This window comes from Natator depressus, chromosome 25 (assembly GCF_965152275.1).
Source record: "Natator depressus isolate rNatDep1 chromosome 25, rNatDep2.hap1, whole genome shotgun sequence".
Lineage (NCBI taxonomy): Eukaryota > Metazoa > Chordata > Testudines > Cheloniidae > Natator > Natator depressus.
The window spans coordinates 1803643-1822344 of NC_134258.1; the positions used below are offsets into that span (position 1 = coordinate 1803643).

Sequence of the window (18702 nt, forward strand, 5' to 3'; positions counted from 1 at the left end):
CAGTGGATTGCCCAGTATCTCCACAAGAGTTTCCTGAAGATCTGAGGCAGATTCCCATGAAGTGAGGGAGTCAATCAACAGGCTGTTCCGCAGCTCAGACTAGGCATGCGGTGGGAGACAAGCCTGCTTACTGCAACCCTCCTGCCCCCAACAACTCGCTTCAGCGATTCCCATAATCAGATCCACTTACCAAGGGCCTCCTCTCCTGTTTGTGCTTTGCCAGTCTGACAGTTGTGACTGGCTAGCCTCCTCCAGGGTAGAAAAGAGCTCCTGGCTGCATGCATCTCTAGCCTCCTAGTCATCCTCTACTTCTGGGTCCCCCTCCATGTCCTTGTCCAAGATTTCCTCCTCCTGGCTCAGTCCACTCTCAACTGGCACATGACCCACTGAAGTATCCACAATGGTCTTCACAGTGGAGGTGGAGTCACTGCCGAGTATCGCGTCCAGCTCTTTGTAGAACTGGCAGCTTGTGGGGGCAGCACTGGAGCGGCGGTTTGCCTTCTGCGCCTTATGGTAGGCATTCTGCAACTCCTTCACTTTTACCCTACACTGCAACGTGTCCCGGTCATGTCCTCTTTCTGTCATACATCGTGAAATCTGTCCATAGGTATCATAATTCCTACGAGTGGAGCACAGCTGGGTCTGGACAGCCTTTTCTCCCCAAATGCTGATGGGGTCCAGCAGCTCAGCATTGCACCAAGTGGGGGATCCCCTGGTGCATGGAGCAGGCATGGCCACTTGGAAAGATGCGCTAAGACCAGAAGAATTTATGGGGTGGGGATGAGGGTTGGTCACCTGAGGGCAGTAGAGTTCAAACTGATGACGAGAGAGGTGAGAACAGGCATTGTGGGACACCTCCCGGAGGCCAGTCGCAGCATTGTAATCAACCATGGTGTCTACAGTGGCACCGCAGTGCTGTCTCCGGTGCAGAAAGATCTTCGCCTCTTGTTGGAGTGCTTGTTTTTTTTAAGCGCTCCAACTGTGCAGTTTCTGCGCACTAAGTGGCTTGGCAATGTGTACACTTTGGGAGTTACAGTGCAGAAAGCTGCTTTACTGTGCAGAAACTTCCCAGTGTAGACAGGGCCTTGGTTTCATTGTCAGTAGAGTCGAATAGTGAAGAGGATTGTGTATCTTCTTCTTCTTTTTTTTTTTTTTTTTTTTTTTTTTTTTAAATCAAACACAAACACTTTTGTTGCTTGCTTTTTATATGCTGGCAATCTTTTTTTCCTTTTATGAAACTACTATAGGAAAATTGCCTATATTACAAAAGAAGGATTTTAGGTGGGTGTCTTATAACACAGCAAATCATTCATGTAATTTCACATACCATAAAAAAATTTCTCTTGAAGGTGTCGTACGCTCGTCCAAGTTCTGAAGTTATCAAAGATGCTAACTTGTATATTAGTGGACTACCAAGGACAATGACACAAAAAGATGTAGAAGACATGTTTTCACGCTTTGGCCGCATCATCAACTCGCGTGTACTTGTGGATCAAACTACAGGTATGCACAGCGATGTTAGATATTAAAAACTTGACTATACAGGATACACAGAAATGTTCATTCTTTCAAAGATTATTGGTGCTTAAAATTAACTTTTAATTTTCCAGGTAATTTTTATATATGTTCAGAAACTAATTGTTGAATTTGGTATTGATCACTATGTCCCAGAAATATAGAACTAGAATGGCAAACATCCCTGTTTTGGGGGCTTTTCTGAAACACATGACTTAGTCCATTTTGTAGATTATTCTCTGTAAATTGAGAATGGTATTAAAAACACAGGATTTGCTATACCAGATCAGATCTTTGGTCTTCCAAATTCAGTATCTTGCCCCCACCAATTGTCCATGCCTGGTGCTTGACATAGAACAATACAACTATCTGATTATGCAGTACTTCATCACTGTAGAAGATCAGCTTGCAACCTGAAGCAGATTTTGTTACCTTTACTTTTTCACAAGGGAGGCAGCATGGTACAGTGGAGAGGGTATAGGATTGGGATACGAGAGCCCTGAGTTCTATTCCCAGTTCTGCAGCTGACCTTAGGCATGTTGCTTCACCTCTGTACCTCTGTTGGGCAATGGGGGCTTGTCAGGTGTGTCAGGTAGCCTGCCTAAGAGAATGAAAACTCCAGTTTCAACCCAAGAACATCTGATGTGGCCATCTGGTTTGCAAAAGTTGTGCCAATCACACTCTGTGAGTCTGCACTGCTGACCCCAGCTGCTGGACAAGGAGAAGCAAGAAAGCACTTTTCACAGATTGGCTGGATTTTACTGCTAAATAATAGCTATCATTTTATGTGAGAGGATAACTTGTTCATTAAACACATGTAATCAACTTGAAATTGATCTTCATAATTTCTCATTGCACTTTCGTATATCTGGAGTTTCTCAAGGTCCTTTCCAGTTACTGCTAACCAAAAGCTTTGAGCAACAAGCTTCACAAACTTGCTAACTGTTTTCTTTGTCATTTCTGAATATACTGAATGAGATTTAAGAGAGAAAGTTACGATAAATGTGTCCAATTTTGCTCCCCCCCCACGGAAGGGATGTGAACAAATTGGAGAGAGTCCAGTGGAAGGCAGCGAAAATGATTAGGGGGCTGGGGCACATGACTTATGAGGAGAGGCTGAGGGAACTGGGGTTATTTGGTCTGCAGAAGAGTGAGGGGAGATTTGATTGCAGACTTAACTACCCAAAGGGGGGTTCCAAGGAGGATGGAGCTAGGCTGTTCTCAGTGATGGCAGACGACACAACAAGAAGCAATGATCTCAAGTTGCAGTGGGGGAGGTCTAGGTTGGATATTAGGAAACACTATTTCACTAGGAGGGTGGTGAAGCCCTGGAATGGGTTCCCTAGGGAGGTGGTGGAATCTCCATCGTTAAAGGTTTTTAAGGCCCGGCTTGACAAAGCCCTGGCTGGGATGATTTAGTTGGGGTTGGTCCTGCTTTGAGCCGGACTAGATGACCTCCTGAGGTCTCTTCCAACCCTAATATTCTATGTTTCTATGATAAGTGTTGCTTAGTTCAACACTCAGGTCAGGAATGGCCAAAGTTAAGGGTTGCTCACACAACCTTAAGTTCCCTGCACTCATGGCAGGACTAAGTATTACCTAGAGCATTCCTGACAGGTGTTTGTCTAACCTGCACTTAAAAATCTCCAGTGATGGAGATTCCACAACCTCCCTAGGCAATTTATTCCAGTGCATAGCCACTCTGACAGTTAAGAAGTTTTTCCTAATGTCCAACCTAAACCTCCCTTGCTGCAATTTAAGTCCCTTGCTTCTTGTCCTATCCTCAGAGATTAAGAAACAATTTTTCTTCCTCCTCCTTGTAACAACCTTTTACATGCTTGAAAACTGTTATCATGTCCCCTCTCAGTCTTCTGTTCTCCAGACTAAACAAACCCAGTTTTTTCAATCTTCCCTCGTAGGTCATGTTTTCTAGACCTTTAATAATTTTTGTTGCTCTTCTCTGGACTTCCTCCAGTTTGTCCACATCTTTCCTGAAATGTGGCGCCTAGAACTGGACACAATACTCCAGTTGAGGTCTAATCAGCATGGAGTAGAGCAGAAGAATTACTTCTCGTATCTTGCTTACAACACTCCTGCTAATACATCCCAGAATGATGTTTGCTTTTTTTTTTTTTTGCAACAGAGTTACACTGTTGACTAATATTTAGCTTGTAATCCACTATCGCCACCAGATCCCTTTCCACAGTACTCCTTCCTAGGCAGTCATTTCCCATTTTGTATGTGTGCAACAGATTGTTCCTTCCTAAGTGGAGTACTTTGCATTTGTCCTTATTGAATTTAATCTTATTTACTTCAGACCATTTCTCCAGTTTGTCCAGATCATTTTGAATTTTAATCCTATCCTCCAAAGCACTTGCAACCCCTCTCAGCTTGATATCGTCTGCAAACTTTATAAGTGTACTCTTTATGCCATTATCTAAATCATTGATGAAGATATTGAGGTGAACTGGACCCAGAACTGATCCCTGCGGGACCCCACTCATTATGCCCTTCCAGCATGACTGTGAACCACTAATAACTACTCTCTCAGAATGGTTTTCCAACCAGTTTTGCACTCATCTTATAGTAGCTTCATCTAGGTTGAATTTTGGAGATGGCAACTCATGAAAGATTACCCAAGTGCACTGTTTGAACCCTAAATGACATTAACTGTATAGCTGTCGCAGGAAATATCTTGTACAGATTGTACAGCTAAGTTAGCCATGCCATGTGCAGCACAGCCTTCCTTCCCTTTTAAAATACGGGTAAAAATTACACGTGCAGACCTTTGCTAAACAATTGTACAAAAATGTAGTTTTCTGATCCTCAACTTGGACCAGTCAAAATAATTTTTCATCAGAGCAGTCGGATGCTCCTCATTCTCTTGCCAAATTCCAGCTTTCTGCTCCCAGTTGTCTTGGAGCAAGATCTGTCCAAAAATAGTCACATTTTGATAATGGAGGAGGTTCCCCCATGCACTCGTTCTCTTTGTAAACAAAGACAGTGAAACTATTTAATCTGACATCCCCTGAAATAGAGACCAGTCCTAGAAAACTTCATTCCAGTGTGTGAAAGTTTCTCAAAGTTGAGTATTTGAAAACAGGGGCTTCTCCTAGAAGTGACCAGCCTTTTCAATTATGGCTGTGTTAAATGTTGCAGTTGTCGTGTTGGTCTTAAAACTGGCTCTTATAGTGCCCCATTAATAACTTTTCTGCACTTTAAGCAACAGCTGTGTATTAAACTTGGTTGTCACATAACCAATTTTTAATCTTTCTCATGAGAAGACCTTGTCCCTTAGGATGTAATTCTTTAATTTTCCTGTGTAGTTTCTTCTCCTATGTCCCATAGAACAGTATGGACAATGTTAATTTTAGCAAACCTGTATATAGTGCCATAACTTTACATGGTCTTTAGAGATTAAAAGATAAGGCCCTGACCTGAAGTGTTTACAAACTGAATTAGACAAGCATGTAATATGAAGATAAACAAGAGAAGGGAAAAGGGAAATTGAACAATGTATTAAAAATAATAAAAATCCAATTGCTTTTATACAGTAAGTAAATTATAGGTGATCTATTTCAAATGCTAACTTAGGTAGGGCAGGAGAGAGGACTAAAGGAGCACAGCACAGAGTAGAAGAGAAGTGAGACTGTGCATCAGACTGTGGTATAGTGCCTGCTGGAAGCTAGGAGATGCAGCTGCTGTGGCCCCCTTTGCGAGGATATAGTGTGTTCTTCCTCCCCTAGCATAGGAATATCTTTTCTGGCTTGTGCAGGGGGTATGTGGGAACATAACCAAATTAGATCTCACTAGTGGTCCATCTGGTCAAGTCTCCTGTTTTTGACAATAACTGGTACCAGATGAGATGCATGAAGGTGCGAGGAAACCCCCCAAATGGAAGATCATAGAGTAACATAACATGTTCAGGGCACTGCTCCTTCACAGCTGACTGGAGAGGCTAGTGTCATTGTTGGTGCTACCCAAGTGGAGTCTTTACGCTCGGGAAAGAACAAGAACATATACCTAACTCAGGCACTTCAGAGCTACACAGTGTTACCTTAGTCCCTGCACTAAGGAAAGGGCCATGCTCTGTTTCAGTCCCATGTACTTAAAATCATCAATGAATGCGGCAAAAGCTCCTGAATAGAAAGGCTCTGAATGCATCAAGTAGAATAATGTAACCATAACTGTACTAGGAAGCAGGAGATGTGGATTCCATCCAGCTCTCACGTTCACTTGCTTCATTACCTTGATTACATCACTTAAACATTCTACGCTTCCGTTTCCTCCATCTGTAAAATGGAGATAATGCATACCCACCTTTTAAAAAACATTTTCCAGTCTGCATATAATAAATGCTATATAAATGTTTCAGACTCTTATTGTTACTATACCTGTGCACATTTATTTAAAAAAAAAGGGGGGCGGGGAGGGGGAAGGTTCAGAGAAGAGCCAGTAGAATGATTCTAAGTCTGGCAAACCTGCCTTAAGTGAGAGACTTAAGAAGCTCATTCAATGTAGCTTACCAACATGAGGGTTAAGAGATGACTTGATCACAGTTTATTACTGTGTTAGGAGAAGATTTCTGATAGTACAGGGCTCTTTTATCTGCCAAAGGTCTAACAAACTCCAGTGGCTGAAAGTTGAACGTAGACAAAATCTAATTAGAAATTAAGTGCAAACTTTTGAGAGAGTAACCATTGGAAAAACTTCTGAGGGGGTGTGATGGAGTTGACATCAGTTGAGGTCTTTAAATCACAATAGGATGTCTTAAGAGATGCTCTAGCTTAACCACAAATAAGGATAATCTAGTCTGACGACCTGCACAATGCAGGCCAGAGAATCTCACCCACCAACTCCTGTTAACAAACCCCTAACTTATGTCTGAGCTATTGAGGTCCTCAAATCATGATTTAAAGACTTCAAGGTGCAGAGAATCCTCCAGCAAGTGACCTGTGCCCCATGCTGCAGAGGAAGGTGAAAAACCCTCATGGCCTCTGCCAATCTGCCCTGGAGGAAAATTCCTTCCCGACCCCAAATATGGCGATCAGCTAATGCACTTGATTTGGGTGAAATTCTATGGCATGTGTTCAGCAGATCAGACTAGACAATCACAATGGTCTCTTCTGGCCTTTGAATCTGTGAAATGGTGTGTGTCATCAGCATGCATTCATTTCCTGTTTGGAAATTATGTTTCAGTTTTAGGTCTCTTGATATTTTGAGTAACAAAACTGAGCAAAAATAAAAAATGATTTTTAGCCCAATAGTCACTTTGCATTTCTCCTTTGAAAACATTTTAGTTGATCTGAAATATTTTTCATTTAATGTCAGCTGACAGTGGGTTTCCTAGAACACTTGTACATTGTACAGTTTTTGATTTTTTGGACTATGAACTAACATGTTATAAATGTGTTTTGCTCCACCATCATCATTATATATTTGAAGTAAATGTGTTCATTTGTGTTTAATTTCGTAATTATTTTTAAATGTTTTGATTTCATCCTGTTGAAGAACCACCAGTAAAACTGTAGAACTTAAAGCCATGACCTTAGAAGTACTTAATTTTTGTTTTTTCGTTTGGAAAATTGTTTTGAGCTTATCCTTAATGCATTTTTTTTTGTTTTGTTTGATTAAAAGGTTTGTCCAGAGGGGTCGCTTTTATCCGGTTTGACAAAAGGTCAGAAGCAGAAGAGGCAATTACAAGTTTCAATGGTCACAAACCCCCAGGTTCCTCTGAACCCATTACTGTGAAGTTTGCAGCCAATCCTAACCAGAACAAAAATGTGGCACTGTTATCACAGCTGTATCATTCACCAGCTAGACGATTTGGAGGGCCAGTTCATCACCAGGCGCAAAGATTCAGGTATGTTAGGAAGAATAATCCATTTAAGGCCTATTCTGTCACACGCATTTCCACTGGGGAAAGTGTTGCACTGTTTCAACTGTAAAGTAATAAATATCTTTGCCCTAGCATGTGTGAATAAATAATAATGCACTGTGTATTTCTCTGTGTGTGTGTGTGTGTGTGTGTATCTAAAAATTGCTCAAGTAGAGTACGATCAAAGTAATAACCTATATGGAAAACTGTGTTGCAACTAATCAAGTAAAGTTTCTAGTTCCACAAAGTAGTACCTAGTGAGAAAGTGTATGAAGTGTTGTTGTTGTAGCCGTATTGGTCCCAGGGTAATGGACCAACTTCTGTTGTCATTGTATCACACCTTGGCAGGCTGATATTTTAACAAGACTTGTAATCTTGTCAAAGAACTATATCATGTTTGTCTGACAACATAGTTTCTCATGAAACCATATTGATTGGTGTTAGTTATACTTAGATCTTCTAATTCTTTAATGTTAGAATCCTTAAGTCATTTCATTATTTTGCTGGGAATCATTGTCAGATTAATTGGCCCATAATTATCAGTCATCCTGTTTTCTGTTTTAAAAATATTGACAGTCCTGAAGTTTCTCCAGTTTTACAACATTTTTATTAAAAATTAACATCAGTTGTCTAGTCTTTTAAAACTCTTAAATGCAAGTTATCTGCACCTGCTGATTTAAAAATGCTTAATTGTAGAAGCATCTTCCTTAGTTACTTCTGGGAAAGAAACTATTTTATCATTTTATTTTATTACCTTTGCTTGAGAGGTGATTAAGTATCCTTTATGTTGAGTCTAAGAACCTTAATTTTTTCGCAGGTTTCTTTAAGGACCTTTTTTTAGTACATTTCCCTTCTTTCCCTCCTCAAATGTAGTGTTACTGTACTAGTTTTTGGTGTGATCCTTCCCCCAAGGACATTGAACTTAGAACTATTAAACAATTTTTATTAGTTAGTTGTATTGTGGTAGCACCTATGAGCCCCAGTCATGGACCAGAATTGCACTGTGCTAGGCATGGTACAAACACTTAATAAGAGAATGATCCCTGCCCTAAAGAGTTTCTAATCTGAATTATAATTGTGTTATTTAAAGGTTGTGTTACTTAAAGGTTGAACAACATTTGTGTGTTTAGGCTGTTCTCAGTTTAGTCCTCTTCTCTTATGTCCAGGACTAAAGTTTTTGTGTCAGTCCGGTGTAATGAAGCAATGTCTTGACGCAAATAGTAGTTGGAGTCATCCATGTTCTCAAAGCTCCTGCACTCCTCTGTGCTGCACTTGGAAGTGATCTTAATAATTAATGGCATGTCATGGTTTTGGTGCTGCTAATGTGGACATATGCCCCAGAAGCTTCAGTGCTTCCACCTCTTGAATTGACATCATAACATGGGGCACCTATTTGAAGGATTGGATGAAAACAATTAGGACTAACTTTGGCTAAGGGATGTGAAGGAATCTTTTGAGACCAGTGTATCTTTACTGTGAAGCAGAGAGGTAACAAAGCCCATAAGACGATCTGAGGTTAAATCCACCCCCTTTATTGTTAGAGGCTTTTTAAGACTCAGACTGAGATACCTAAAGATGGCTCGCATTACAAATATGGTATCTGGACAATTCTATCTTATTCTAGAGACAGGGTGGGTGAGGTAATATCCTTTAGTGGACTAACTTCTGTTGGTAAAAGACACAATTTTGAGCTTACACAGGACCTGAACAAGAGCTTTGCAAGCTTTTTTCTTTCCCAAACAGAAATTCGTCCACTAAAAAAATATTCGTAAAAAGAAAAAAGAAAAGGAATACTTGTGGCACCTTAGAGACTAACCAGTTTATTTGAGCATGAGCTTTCGTGAGCTACAGCTCACTTCATCGGATGCATAGCATATCGTGGAAACTGCAGAAGACATTATATACACACAGAGACCATGAAACAAAACTTCCTCCCACCCCACTCTCCTGCTGGTAACAGCTTATCTAAAGTGATCATCAAGTAGGGCCATTTCCAGCACAAATCCAGGTTTTCTCTATCCTATCAACCTATCCTTGCAACAAAGCCCGTTGCCAACTGTGCCCACATATCTATTCAGGGGACACCATCACAGGGCCTAACAACATCAGCCACACTATCAGAGGCTCGTTCACCTGCACATCCACCAATGTGATATATGCCATCATGTGCCAGCAATGCCCCTCTGCCATGTACATTGGTCAAACTGGACAGTCTCTACGTAAAAGAATAAATGGACACAAATCAGACGTTAAGAATTATAACATTCATAAACCAGTCGGAGAACACTTCAATCTCTCTGGTCACACAATCACAGACATGAGGGTCGCTATCTTAAAGCAAAAAAACTTCAAATCCAGACTCCAGCGAGAAACTGCTGAATTGGAATTCATTTGCAAATTGGATACTATTAATTTGGGCTTGAATAGAGACTGGGAGTGGCTAAGTCATTATGCAAGGTAGCCTATCTCCCCTTGTTTTTTTCCTACAAACCCCCCCCCAAGACGTTCTGGTTAAACTTGGATTATTGCTGTGCACATTGTAAGATGAGCTATTGCCAGCAGGAGAGTGAGTTTGTGTGCGTGGTTTTTGGAGGGGGGTGTGGGGGGGCGGGTGAGAAAACCTGGATTAGTGCTGGAATGACCCACCTTGATTATCATGCGCATTATAAAGAGAGGTTTCAAAGAGGGATGGGCTATTACCAGCAGGAGAGTGAGTTTGTATGTGGGGGGGGGGGTGAGGGTGAGAAAACCTGGATTTGTGCTGGAAATGGCCCTACTTGATGATCACTTTAGATAAGCTGTTACCAGCAGGAGAGTGGGGTGGGAGGAAGTTTTGTTTCATGGTCTCTGTGTGTGTATATAATGTCTTCTGCAGTTTCCACGATATGCTATGCATCCGATGAAGTGAGCTGTAGCTCACGAAAGCTCATGCTCAAATAAACTGGTTAGTCTCTAAGGTGCCACAAGTACTCCTTTTCTTTTTTCTTTTTTCTTTTTACGAATACAGACTAACACGGCTGTTACTCTGAAACCTAAAAAAATATTAGCTCACTCAACTTGTCTCTTTAATGTTCTGGGGCCAACACTGTGAACAACAGTGGAAGATATCTCCTTCTAGAAACACAAGTAAAGGAGGTATTTTCGCTTCCTTCCAGCACTCCATCTTTGTCAAAGGCAGGTACATAGAACATATCTCTGCCTCTAGATGTCAGTAACTGTTCTTTCCATCCTCACCTCAAGAGCAGGGTTGCAGGAAGGGGATATAGCAAAGAGTAGCTGGATCTTACATACGAACGTCCTTTGATGTCACCAGTATGACAGTAAGAGCATCGCCTTCATAAGTGATGCTTGAAGGTGTTCATGACTGTCTTTTTCATTATGTCGTCAGATGGAGATTCAGCATTATTATAGAGGAAATGTCTTGGAGATAAAAAATTCTATTCACGTGACATCTGAGACACAAGCCACTCTTGTGTTAATTGTCTCCATTTAATAGTTAAAAATTTGGATCATAGAGTAATTAAAAAACAAACAAACACTGCTTGCTTTGTTAAAACATTTGGTAAGAAACAGGATTACAATTGTATTTGCAGGTTTCAGAGTAGCAGCCATGTTAGTCTGTATCCGCAAAAAGAAAAGGAGTACTTGTGGCACCTTAGACTAGACTAACAAATTTATTTGAGCATAAGCTTTTGTGAGCTACAGCTCACTTCATCGGATGCATGTAGTGGAAAATACAGTGGGGAGATTTTATATTCACAGAGAACATGAAACAATGGGTGTTATCATACACACTGTAACAAGAGTGATCAGGTAAGGTGAGCTATTACCAGCAGATGGGGGGGCTTCTGTAGTGATGATCAAGGTGGGCCATTTCCAGCAGTTGACAAGAACGTGTGAGGAACAGTAGGGGTGGAGGGAAATAAACATGGGGAAATAGTTTTACTTTGTGTAATGACACATCCACTCCCAGTCTTTATTTAAGCCTAAGTTAATTGTATCCAGTTTGCGAATTAATTCCAATTCAGCAGTCTCTCATTGGAGTCTGTTTTTTGAAGTTTTTTGTTGAAGAATTGCCACTTTTAGGTCTGTAATCAAGTGACCAAAGAGATTGAAGTGTTCTCCAACTGGTTTTTGAATGTTATAATTCTTGACGTCTGATCTGTGTCCATTTATTCTTTTACGTAGAGACTGTCCAGTTTGGCCAATGTACATGGCAGAGGGGCATTGCTGGTACATGATGGCATATATCACATTGGTAAATGTGCAGGTGAACGAGCCTCTGATCGTGTGGCGGATGTGATTAGGCCCTATGATGATGTCCCCTGAATAGATATGTGGTCACAGTTGGCAACGGGCTTTGTTGCAAGGATAGGTTCCTGGGTTAGTGGTTCTGTTGTGTGGTGTGTGGTTGCTGGTAAGTATTTGCTTCAGGTTGGGGGGCTGTCTGTAAGCAAGGACTGGCCTGTCTCCCAATATCTGTGAGAATGATGGGTCGTCCTTCAGGATAGGTTGTAGATCCTTGATGATGCGTTGGAGGGGTTTTAGTTGGGGGCTGAAGGTGACGGCTAGTGGCGTTCTGTTGTTTTCTTTGTTGGGCCTGTCCCGTAGTAGGTAACTTCTGGGTACTCTTCTGGCTCTGTCAGTCTGTTTCTTCACTTCAGCAGGTGAGTACTGTAGTTGTAAGAGTGCTTGACAGAGATCTTGTAGGTGTTTGTCTCTGTCTGAGGGGTTGGAGCAAATGTGATTGTATCTTAGAGCTTGGCTGTAGACAATGGATCGTGTGGTGTGGTCTGGATGAAAGCTGGAGGCATGTAGGTAAGCATAGCGGTCAGTAGGTTTCCGGTATAGGGTGGTGGTTATGTGACCATCGCTTATTAGCATCGTAGTGTCCAGGAAGTGGATCTCTTGTGTGGACTGGTCCAGGCTGAGGTTGATGGTGGGATGGAAATTGTTGAAATCATGGTGGAATCATGGCTTCTTTTCCATGGGTCCAGATGATGATGTCATCAATGTAGCGCAAGTAGAGTAGGGGCGTTAGGGGACGAGAGCTGAGGAAGCGTTGTTCTAAGTCAGACATAAAAATGTTGGCATACTGTGGGGCCATGTGGGTACCCATAGCGGTGCCGCTGATTTGATTATCACTTCGAAAGGTTCCCTCCCCCTCTTCCCCCCCCCCCCCCCCCCCGGCTCTCCTGCTGGTAATAGCTCACCTTACCTGATCACTCTTGTTACAGTCTGTATGGTAACACCCATTGTTTCTTGTTCTCTGTGTATATTAAAATCTTCCCACTGTATTTTCCACTACATGCATCTGATGAAATGAGCTGTAGCTCACAAAAGCTTATGCTCAAATAAATTTGTTAGTCTAGTCTAAGGTGCTCCAAGTACTCCTTTTCTAATTGTATTTGCATTCTCAGTTTAATTAGGGTAAATTTTCTTTCATTCAAAGCACTTTCCAGCATTACCAGAATTCTAGGACAGAGACAGAAGAAGAACAAAAATGGAAAAGGACCTAAAGAAAAAGAGAGCAGGAACTAATAGAATTACTGACTAGCTGGCCATCCTGTTGCTTCATTTTTAATCCTGGCAGTCTGATAAGCAGCAGCTTTCACAGGGGCTGGTGCTGGCATTTCTGTTAAGTTCTTAAGATCCACTGATATCAGTATTTTCTACAGCAACATTGCCAGTAAAGTTCTGTAGTTCCTAAATTGCAGAATTATTAGCTTTAGTTATTGATTCAGATTAATTGTAGACATGTTAATTTAATGGCTATAGAGTATGTTGAAAAGTCTTACGGATATGTACTTGCACAAAGGGGCTACATCTCAACCACTAGATTTGTATCAAAGTTATTCTAGGAGAATAATGGTACTAGTTCTGAGTATACGAGCTGCCTTTGATGCAGAGTACATTCATGGTGCTTGATGCAATGTCTGTTAAAGTCAATAAAAGAACTTCCATTGACTTCAGTAGGTGTTTGGTTGGGCCCAAAATGTTATAAGGATGAGAGTGCATGTTTGTTTTTCGCATTGACAATTATCTGATCAAAGAACATTATGAAAGGGATCCAAGAATCTGTTTCTCTTTCACTTGAGTTCTGGAGTTGGATCTTTCCTGTCCCAACATGGGATACATGACCTTGTAAGTGTAACAGTTTTCCTTAGCCAGCAAGTATCAGCTGGAACTGTTATAAATGCTGGGACTGAGGGCTGCATTAGTATTCATACACACTGTTTTTCGCAACCTCAGTGGGAAGCCACATAGGCCTGGAGGGTATCTGTCCTTGATACCATTCTAGGGACAATATAAATCTGGTCAGAGCTTCCAAATTCATCTAAACAAATGTGTAGTTCTTATTTGAGTGCTTGCTTATGTCCATTCCAATGTAGGTGTGTGCTCACCCCAAATGCTGGCGCCAGAAAGTGTTTTTCCTCAGTGATCTCCATCGAGTCAGCTCTGTTGCCCCCTGGAGTCGTGTCAGTATATAGGGCCTCACCGCCGCTTCAGTTCCTTCTTACCGCCCATGATGGTCACTGGAACTTATGCTCATTTGCACTTCTGCTAATATCTGCTCTAAGTGAACTGGTTCTGTAAAATTGTAAATAGTTACCCTTTAGAGTTAAGTTCAGTTCGTTTCGTAGTGTAGTCAGCGAACCCAGCTTAGCAGGGCTAGCCCTTCCCTGTGCACCGGGATATGCCTTGGTCCCAGGGGTTCAAACTATGTGCATCGTGCCACAAACCAATACCAGTTAGTGATCCATATGCTAGCTGCCTTATGTGTCTGGGAGACACCCACGTGCAGGATCTGCAGGAGTTTCAGACCCAGAACAGAAAAGGACAGGGCTTAAGTTCCTCCTCATGGAGGCAGGGCTCAGTCCCCCTTTGGAGCCAAGTCATGGGGACTCAGCACCAAGCATTCAAACTTCGGTGAAACATACTCTGGTGTCTCTGAGGGAAGCATAGCACTGTTCCACCTCCCCGGCACCAAGGAAGGACTCCGCACTGACGGCCCGGGACTCCCGGCACAAACGCATCACCAGTGCCAAGGAAGTCAACTCCAGCACAGGACTCTTGCCACTGCTTCGTATCGCTGATGCCAAGGAAAAAGCAGAGAGAGACTGGGGAGTTCTCGAACTGCAAGGTCTATGGGCCATAGAGATGTTGATAGTGTGACCTGTGCTGGGCCCCTCAGAGATGCTAGCAGGGTAAACGGTACCATTGACTCTGGCCCCGGGAAGAGAGCCGTTGAATCCGATACCATTGGATTCCCTGCCAAGGGAGGCCATTGGGGTTCAACAGCCCTGGCACTACCATCAAGGCCGGGGGCATTTGTGGCAGCAAGTGACTTACTATCCGCCCTGGTGCTGCCATCCCTGGCCATTCAGTAATAGCACTAGAAACAAGGACTGTCGAAGGGCAAGCCAGTCATGATAGCACAGAGCTGATATCCCTCCCTCCCTCCTGGCACTGTTCTTCAGCACCAGTTGGTACTGCTCCGTCCCGGTCGCTGAGAAATGACTCCTTGGAATCCAATTCAGAAGCGGAGTCCTATGCCTTGTGCGGGAGCAGACACCACTCCGAACAGCAGCACCCTACCGCTGACATGAATCAGGGCATGCTGCCAATAGCCTGGCCGCCGGTACAGTGGAAAATGCCACTGCAGTGCCCATTCTGGAATCCCTGGGCTTTCCAGCCAATCCAGGGCCCCCAGTCCAGAAGGTAGCTCTGGTGTATGAGTCAAGAGCTTCCCCGCCATCCCCATCAGAACGGGGATCAGTCCCTGGTGCTGAGCCCGTACTGAACTACAGGACTCTCCCCCACGGGACCCATCTGGGGCAGAGGGAGAAGTACAGGGGCCAGTGCAGGCTGCTGCTGCTTTCTAGATGAGGTGGAGCTATGGCGTCCACCCAAGATGATTACAGGGTGCACCAGGAGCCTCCTGAGGATGGGTGCTCAAACCCATCCTCAGATGGGTATCCAGGCAGAGGAGTTTTGAATCCTCCCACGCCCTAGTGGATATTTTAGCAGCCTCAGGGCCGTCATGGGTGGTGCCCTGCCATCGAACGGTGCCATCATGGAGCCTGTAAATGCTCTGTGGCAGACTCCTGGATCCCGCCAACCTACTGCTAAGAGGATGGAGACAAGGGGTATGAATTTTGGTCAGACCACACCATACCATACCACACCCCCCCCCACCTCTTCCCCCCCCACACACACACACAGCGGGCTCACTGATTGTTTCAGCAGTGAATGAAAGAGAGAGACAGGGACAGCAAGGGCCAACTCACAAGGTTAAAGATGCCAAAAAAATTGACCTTTTTGGCAGAATGATCTACACCAGAGGAGATCTCCAGCTCAGGATCGCCAGCCCTCAGGCGCTCCTGGGCTGGTCTGACTGCAACTCCTGCAGTGTAATGGCAAAATTCAGGGAGCTCTTGCCGCAGGATTCCAGGGGTGAGTTCTGAGCTTGAGTGGAGGAGGGGAAATTAGCGGTCAAGGCATCCCTCTAGGAAGCACTGACTCTGCAGCCTGCTCCATGGCTTCTGCAGTGATCAAGAGGCGAAGCTCGTGGCTTCAATCTTTGGGTTGCCCTATGAGGTACAGCAGATAATTGAGGACCTTCAGTTTGAAGGCAAATTGCTCTTTTCAAAGCAAACAGACTTGAAACTGCATAGCTTAAAGGACTCTATAATCATCCTTAAATCCCTAGGACTGCATACACCCGCCTGTCATACACATACAGCTAAGGGTAGCATAAAATCCCTCCTTTACCTGTAAAGGGCTAAGAAGCTCAGATAACCTGGTTGGCACCTGACCAAAAGGACCAATAAGCGGAGAAGATACTTTCAAATCTGTGGGGGAAGGTTTTTGTTCTGTGTTTCTGTGTGTTCTCTCAGGAGGCAGAGAGACACCAGGTCAGGGAAATCCATCTCCTCCAAACAATCCTGAAACGAGTCTCTGATTTTACAAAAAGTGTAAGTAAACAAGGCAAGGCACGTTAGGTTATCTTTTTGTTTTAGCTTGTGAATTTTCCCTTTGAAGGATACGTATTTCCATATTGCTATTTTTGGGGGCTACAGAAGGTACCTATGGTTTGTTGTAAACTACAAACATTACCAATTTACAGTACTCCTCTTCGGCCTGTCAGCAGCTCCTTGTGTATTCACAAAGTGCTTGACAGTCGTTGCAGCCTTTCTAAGGAGACAAGGGGTTCAGGTCTTTCCTTACCTAGACGACTGGCTGATCAGAGGTCGGACCAAGGACCAGGTGCAGGCAAATGTAAAGTCAACTTTCCAGGACCTGGGACTGTTGATTAAAAATGCAAAAATCCACCTTTTCTCTGGTTCCAAGGATAGAATTCATAGGGGCGGTCTTCGACTTGATCCAGGCCAGAGCTTTTCTCCAGGAAAACGGGTTCAGAGCTATAGGGACACTCAGAGTCTGAGAGGTCACTCCATCACCACTGTAAGAAACTGCTTAAAGCTCTTGGGGCATAAGGCATCGTGCACCTACGTAGTACAACACGCAAGACTGCGACTCAGACCTCTCCAGCTCAGTGGTTTGAGCATTGGCCTGCTAAACTCAGGGTTGTGAGTTCAGTCCTTGAGGGGGCCATTTAGGGATCTAGGGCAAAAATTGGGGATTGGTCCTGCTTTGAGCAGGGGGTTGGACTAGATCTCCCTTCCAACCCTGATATTCTGTGATTCTATGAAATCTTACTTATATAATGGAATCAAGTTGGCCTGGATGTGAGCTCAGTCACATGGATTGAAAACAAGCTGTAAAGAAAGGTGAGTGATAAACAGTCATGTGTTGTGTTGGGAAAGTATCTGGAGGTCTCTTCTTATTGGTGGGAGGGATAGCTCAGTGGTTTGAGCGTTGGCCTGCTAAACCCAGGGTTGTGAGTTCAATCCTTGAGGGGACCATTTAGGGATCTGGGGCAGAAATTGGGGATTGGTCCTGCTTTGAGCAGGGGGTTGGACTAGAAGACCTTCTGAGGTCCCTTCCAACCATGATATTCTGTGATCTAATCTTGGCTAACATCGGTATACATACCGGGTCAACACCATCTGGACAAGATGTTCTCGCTTTCCCTGTCAGTGATTTCCTCCCTCATTTGCTGACTGGTCCCAGGGATGGTATGTGCGGAATTTCATTCTCGAGATCCCCACTGTCAGTGTGTCTCATCACAAAGGTATTCCTAGTGGGATGCGGGGCTCACTTGGAAACACTCAGAACTCAAGGCCTCTGGTCACCAGAAGAACTCTCATTGCTCATCAATATGAGGGAACTGGGGGTGGCGCGCCTAGCCTGCCAGGCTTTCCAGTCCCACCTGTAGGGCAACTGCGTGGTGTTCCTCAAAGACAATACAACAGCAATGTTTTATATAAACAAGCAGGGCGGAGTGCACTCTTCGCCCTTATACCAGGAGGCTGTGGGAATTCTGTATAGCCTATTCGATCCACCTCGAAGCCTCATACCTCTCACGGTCGCAGAATGAGTTAGCGGATCATGTGAGCAGATCCTTTTCCAACCATCACGAGTGGTCAATTCTCCCAGACGTCATGAACACTGTTTTCTAGACGTGGGGAACTCCCCAGTTAGACCTGTACACAACTAAGTACAACAGGAAGTGTCTTCAGTTCTGCTCCTTCCTAGGCCTAAGCCCAGGCTTGCTCGCAGATGCCTTTCTCATCCCTTGGATCAGCTCTTTTACGCATTCCCTTCCATCCCTCTCATACACCGGGTCCTGTTAAAGGCCAGAAGCGACAAGACACGTCTGATCCTGATAGCCTAGCTGCTTCAACACTAGCTCAGCGCGCGCTCCTAGATTTCTCGGTGGATACACCAATCAGCTTGTCACTGTTTCCAGATTTGATCTCTCAAGATCATGGACATCTATGTATCTGAACCTCAAATCTCTTCACCTCACGGCATGGAAGCTCCATGGCTGAACTCAGCAGAACTGGCTTCCTCCGGGCCTGTTTGCTAGGTGCTTTTAGGGAGCAGAAAGCCATCTAATAGAGCCACTTATCTGGCAAAGTGGAAGAGATTTCTCTATCTGGTCAGCACAAAAGGTGTTTCACCTACCAAGTCATCACCGCCCTTCATTCTGGAACATCTACTCCACCTAAAGCTGCATGGCCTAATGGTGTCATCCATATGGGTCCATCTAGCTGCAATCTCAGCCTTTCGCCCATGGGTGAACAGCAGTCAGTCTTCTCAAACTCAGTCTGTGGCCATTTCTTTAAGTGGACGGAATGGCTATACCCACAGGTATGCCAGCCATTACCTCATTGGGACCT

General features: G+C 43.8%; 1 protein-coding gene across 2 annotated transcripts in view; it reads left to right on the top strand.

Moving 5' to 3' along the window:
- The window catches only part of ELAVL1 (ELAV like RNA binding protein 1), a 157746-nt gene that overhangs the window by 85625 nt on the left and 53419 nt on the right, over nucleotides 1-18702 (top strand). For both annotated transcript variants that reach the window (XM_074939645.1, XM_074939644.1), the window contains exons 4-5: nucleotides 1350-1503; nucleotides 7153-7378. In XM_074939645.1, the coding sequence (XP_074795746.1) occupies nucleotides 1350-1503; nucleotides 7153-7378 (380 nt within the window). The remainder of the gene's footprint in view (nucleotides 1-1349; nucleotides 1504-7152; nucleotides 7379-18702) is intronic.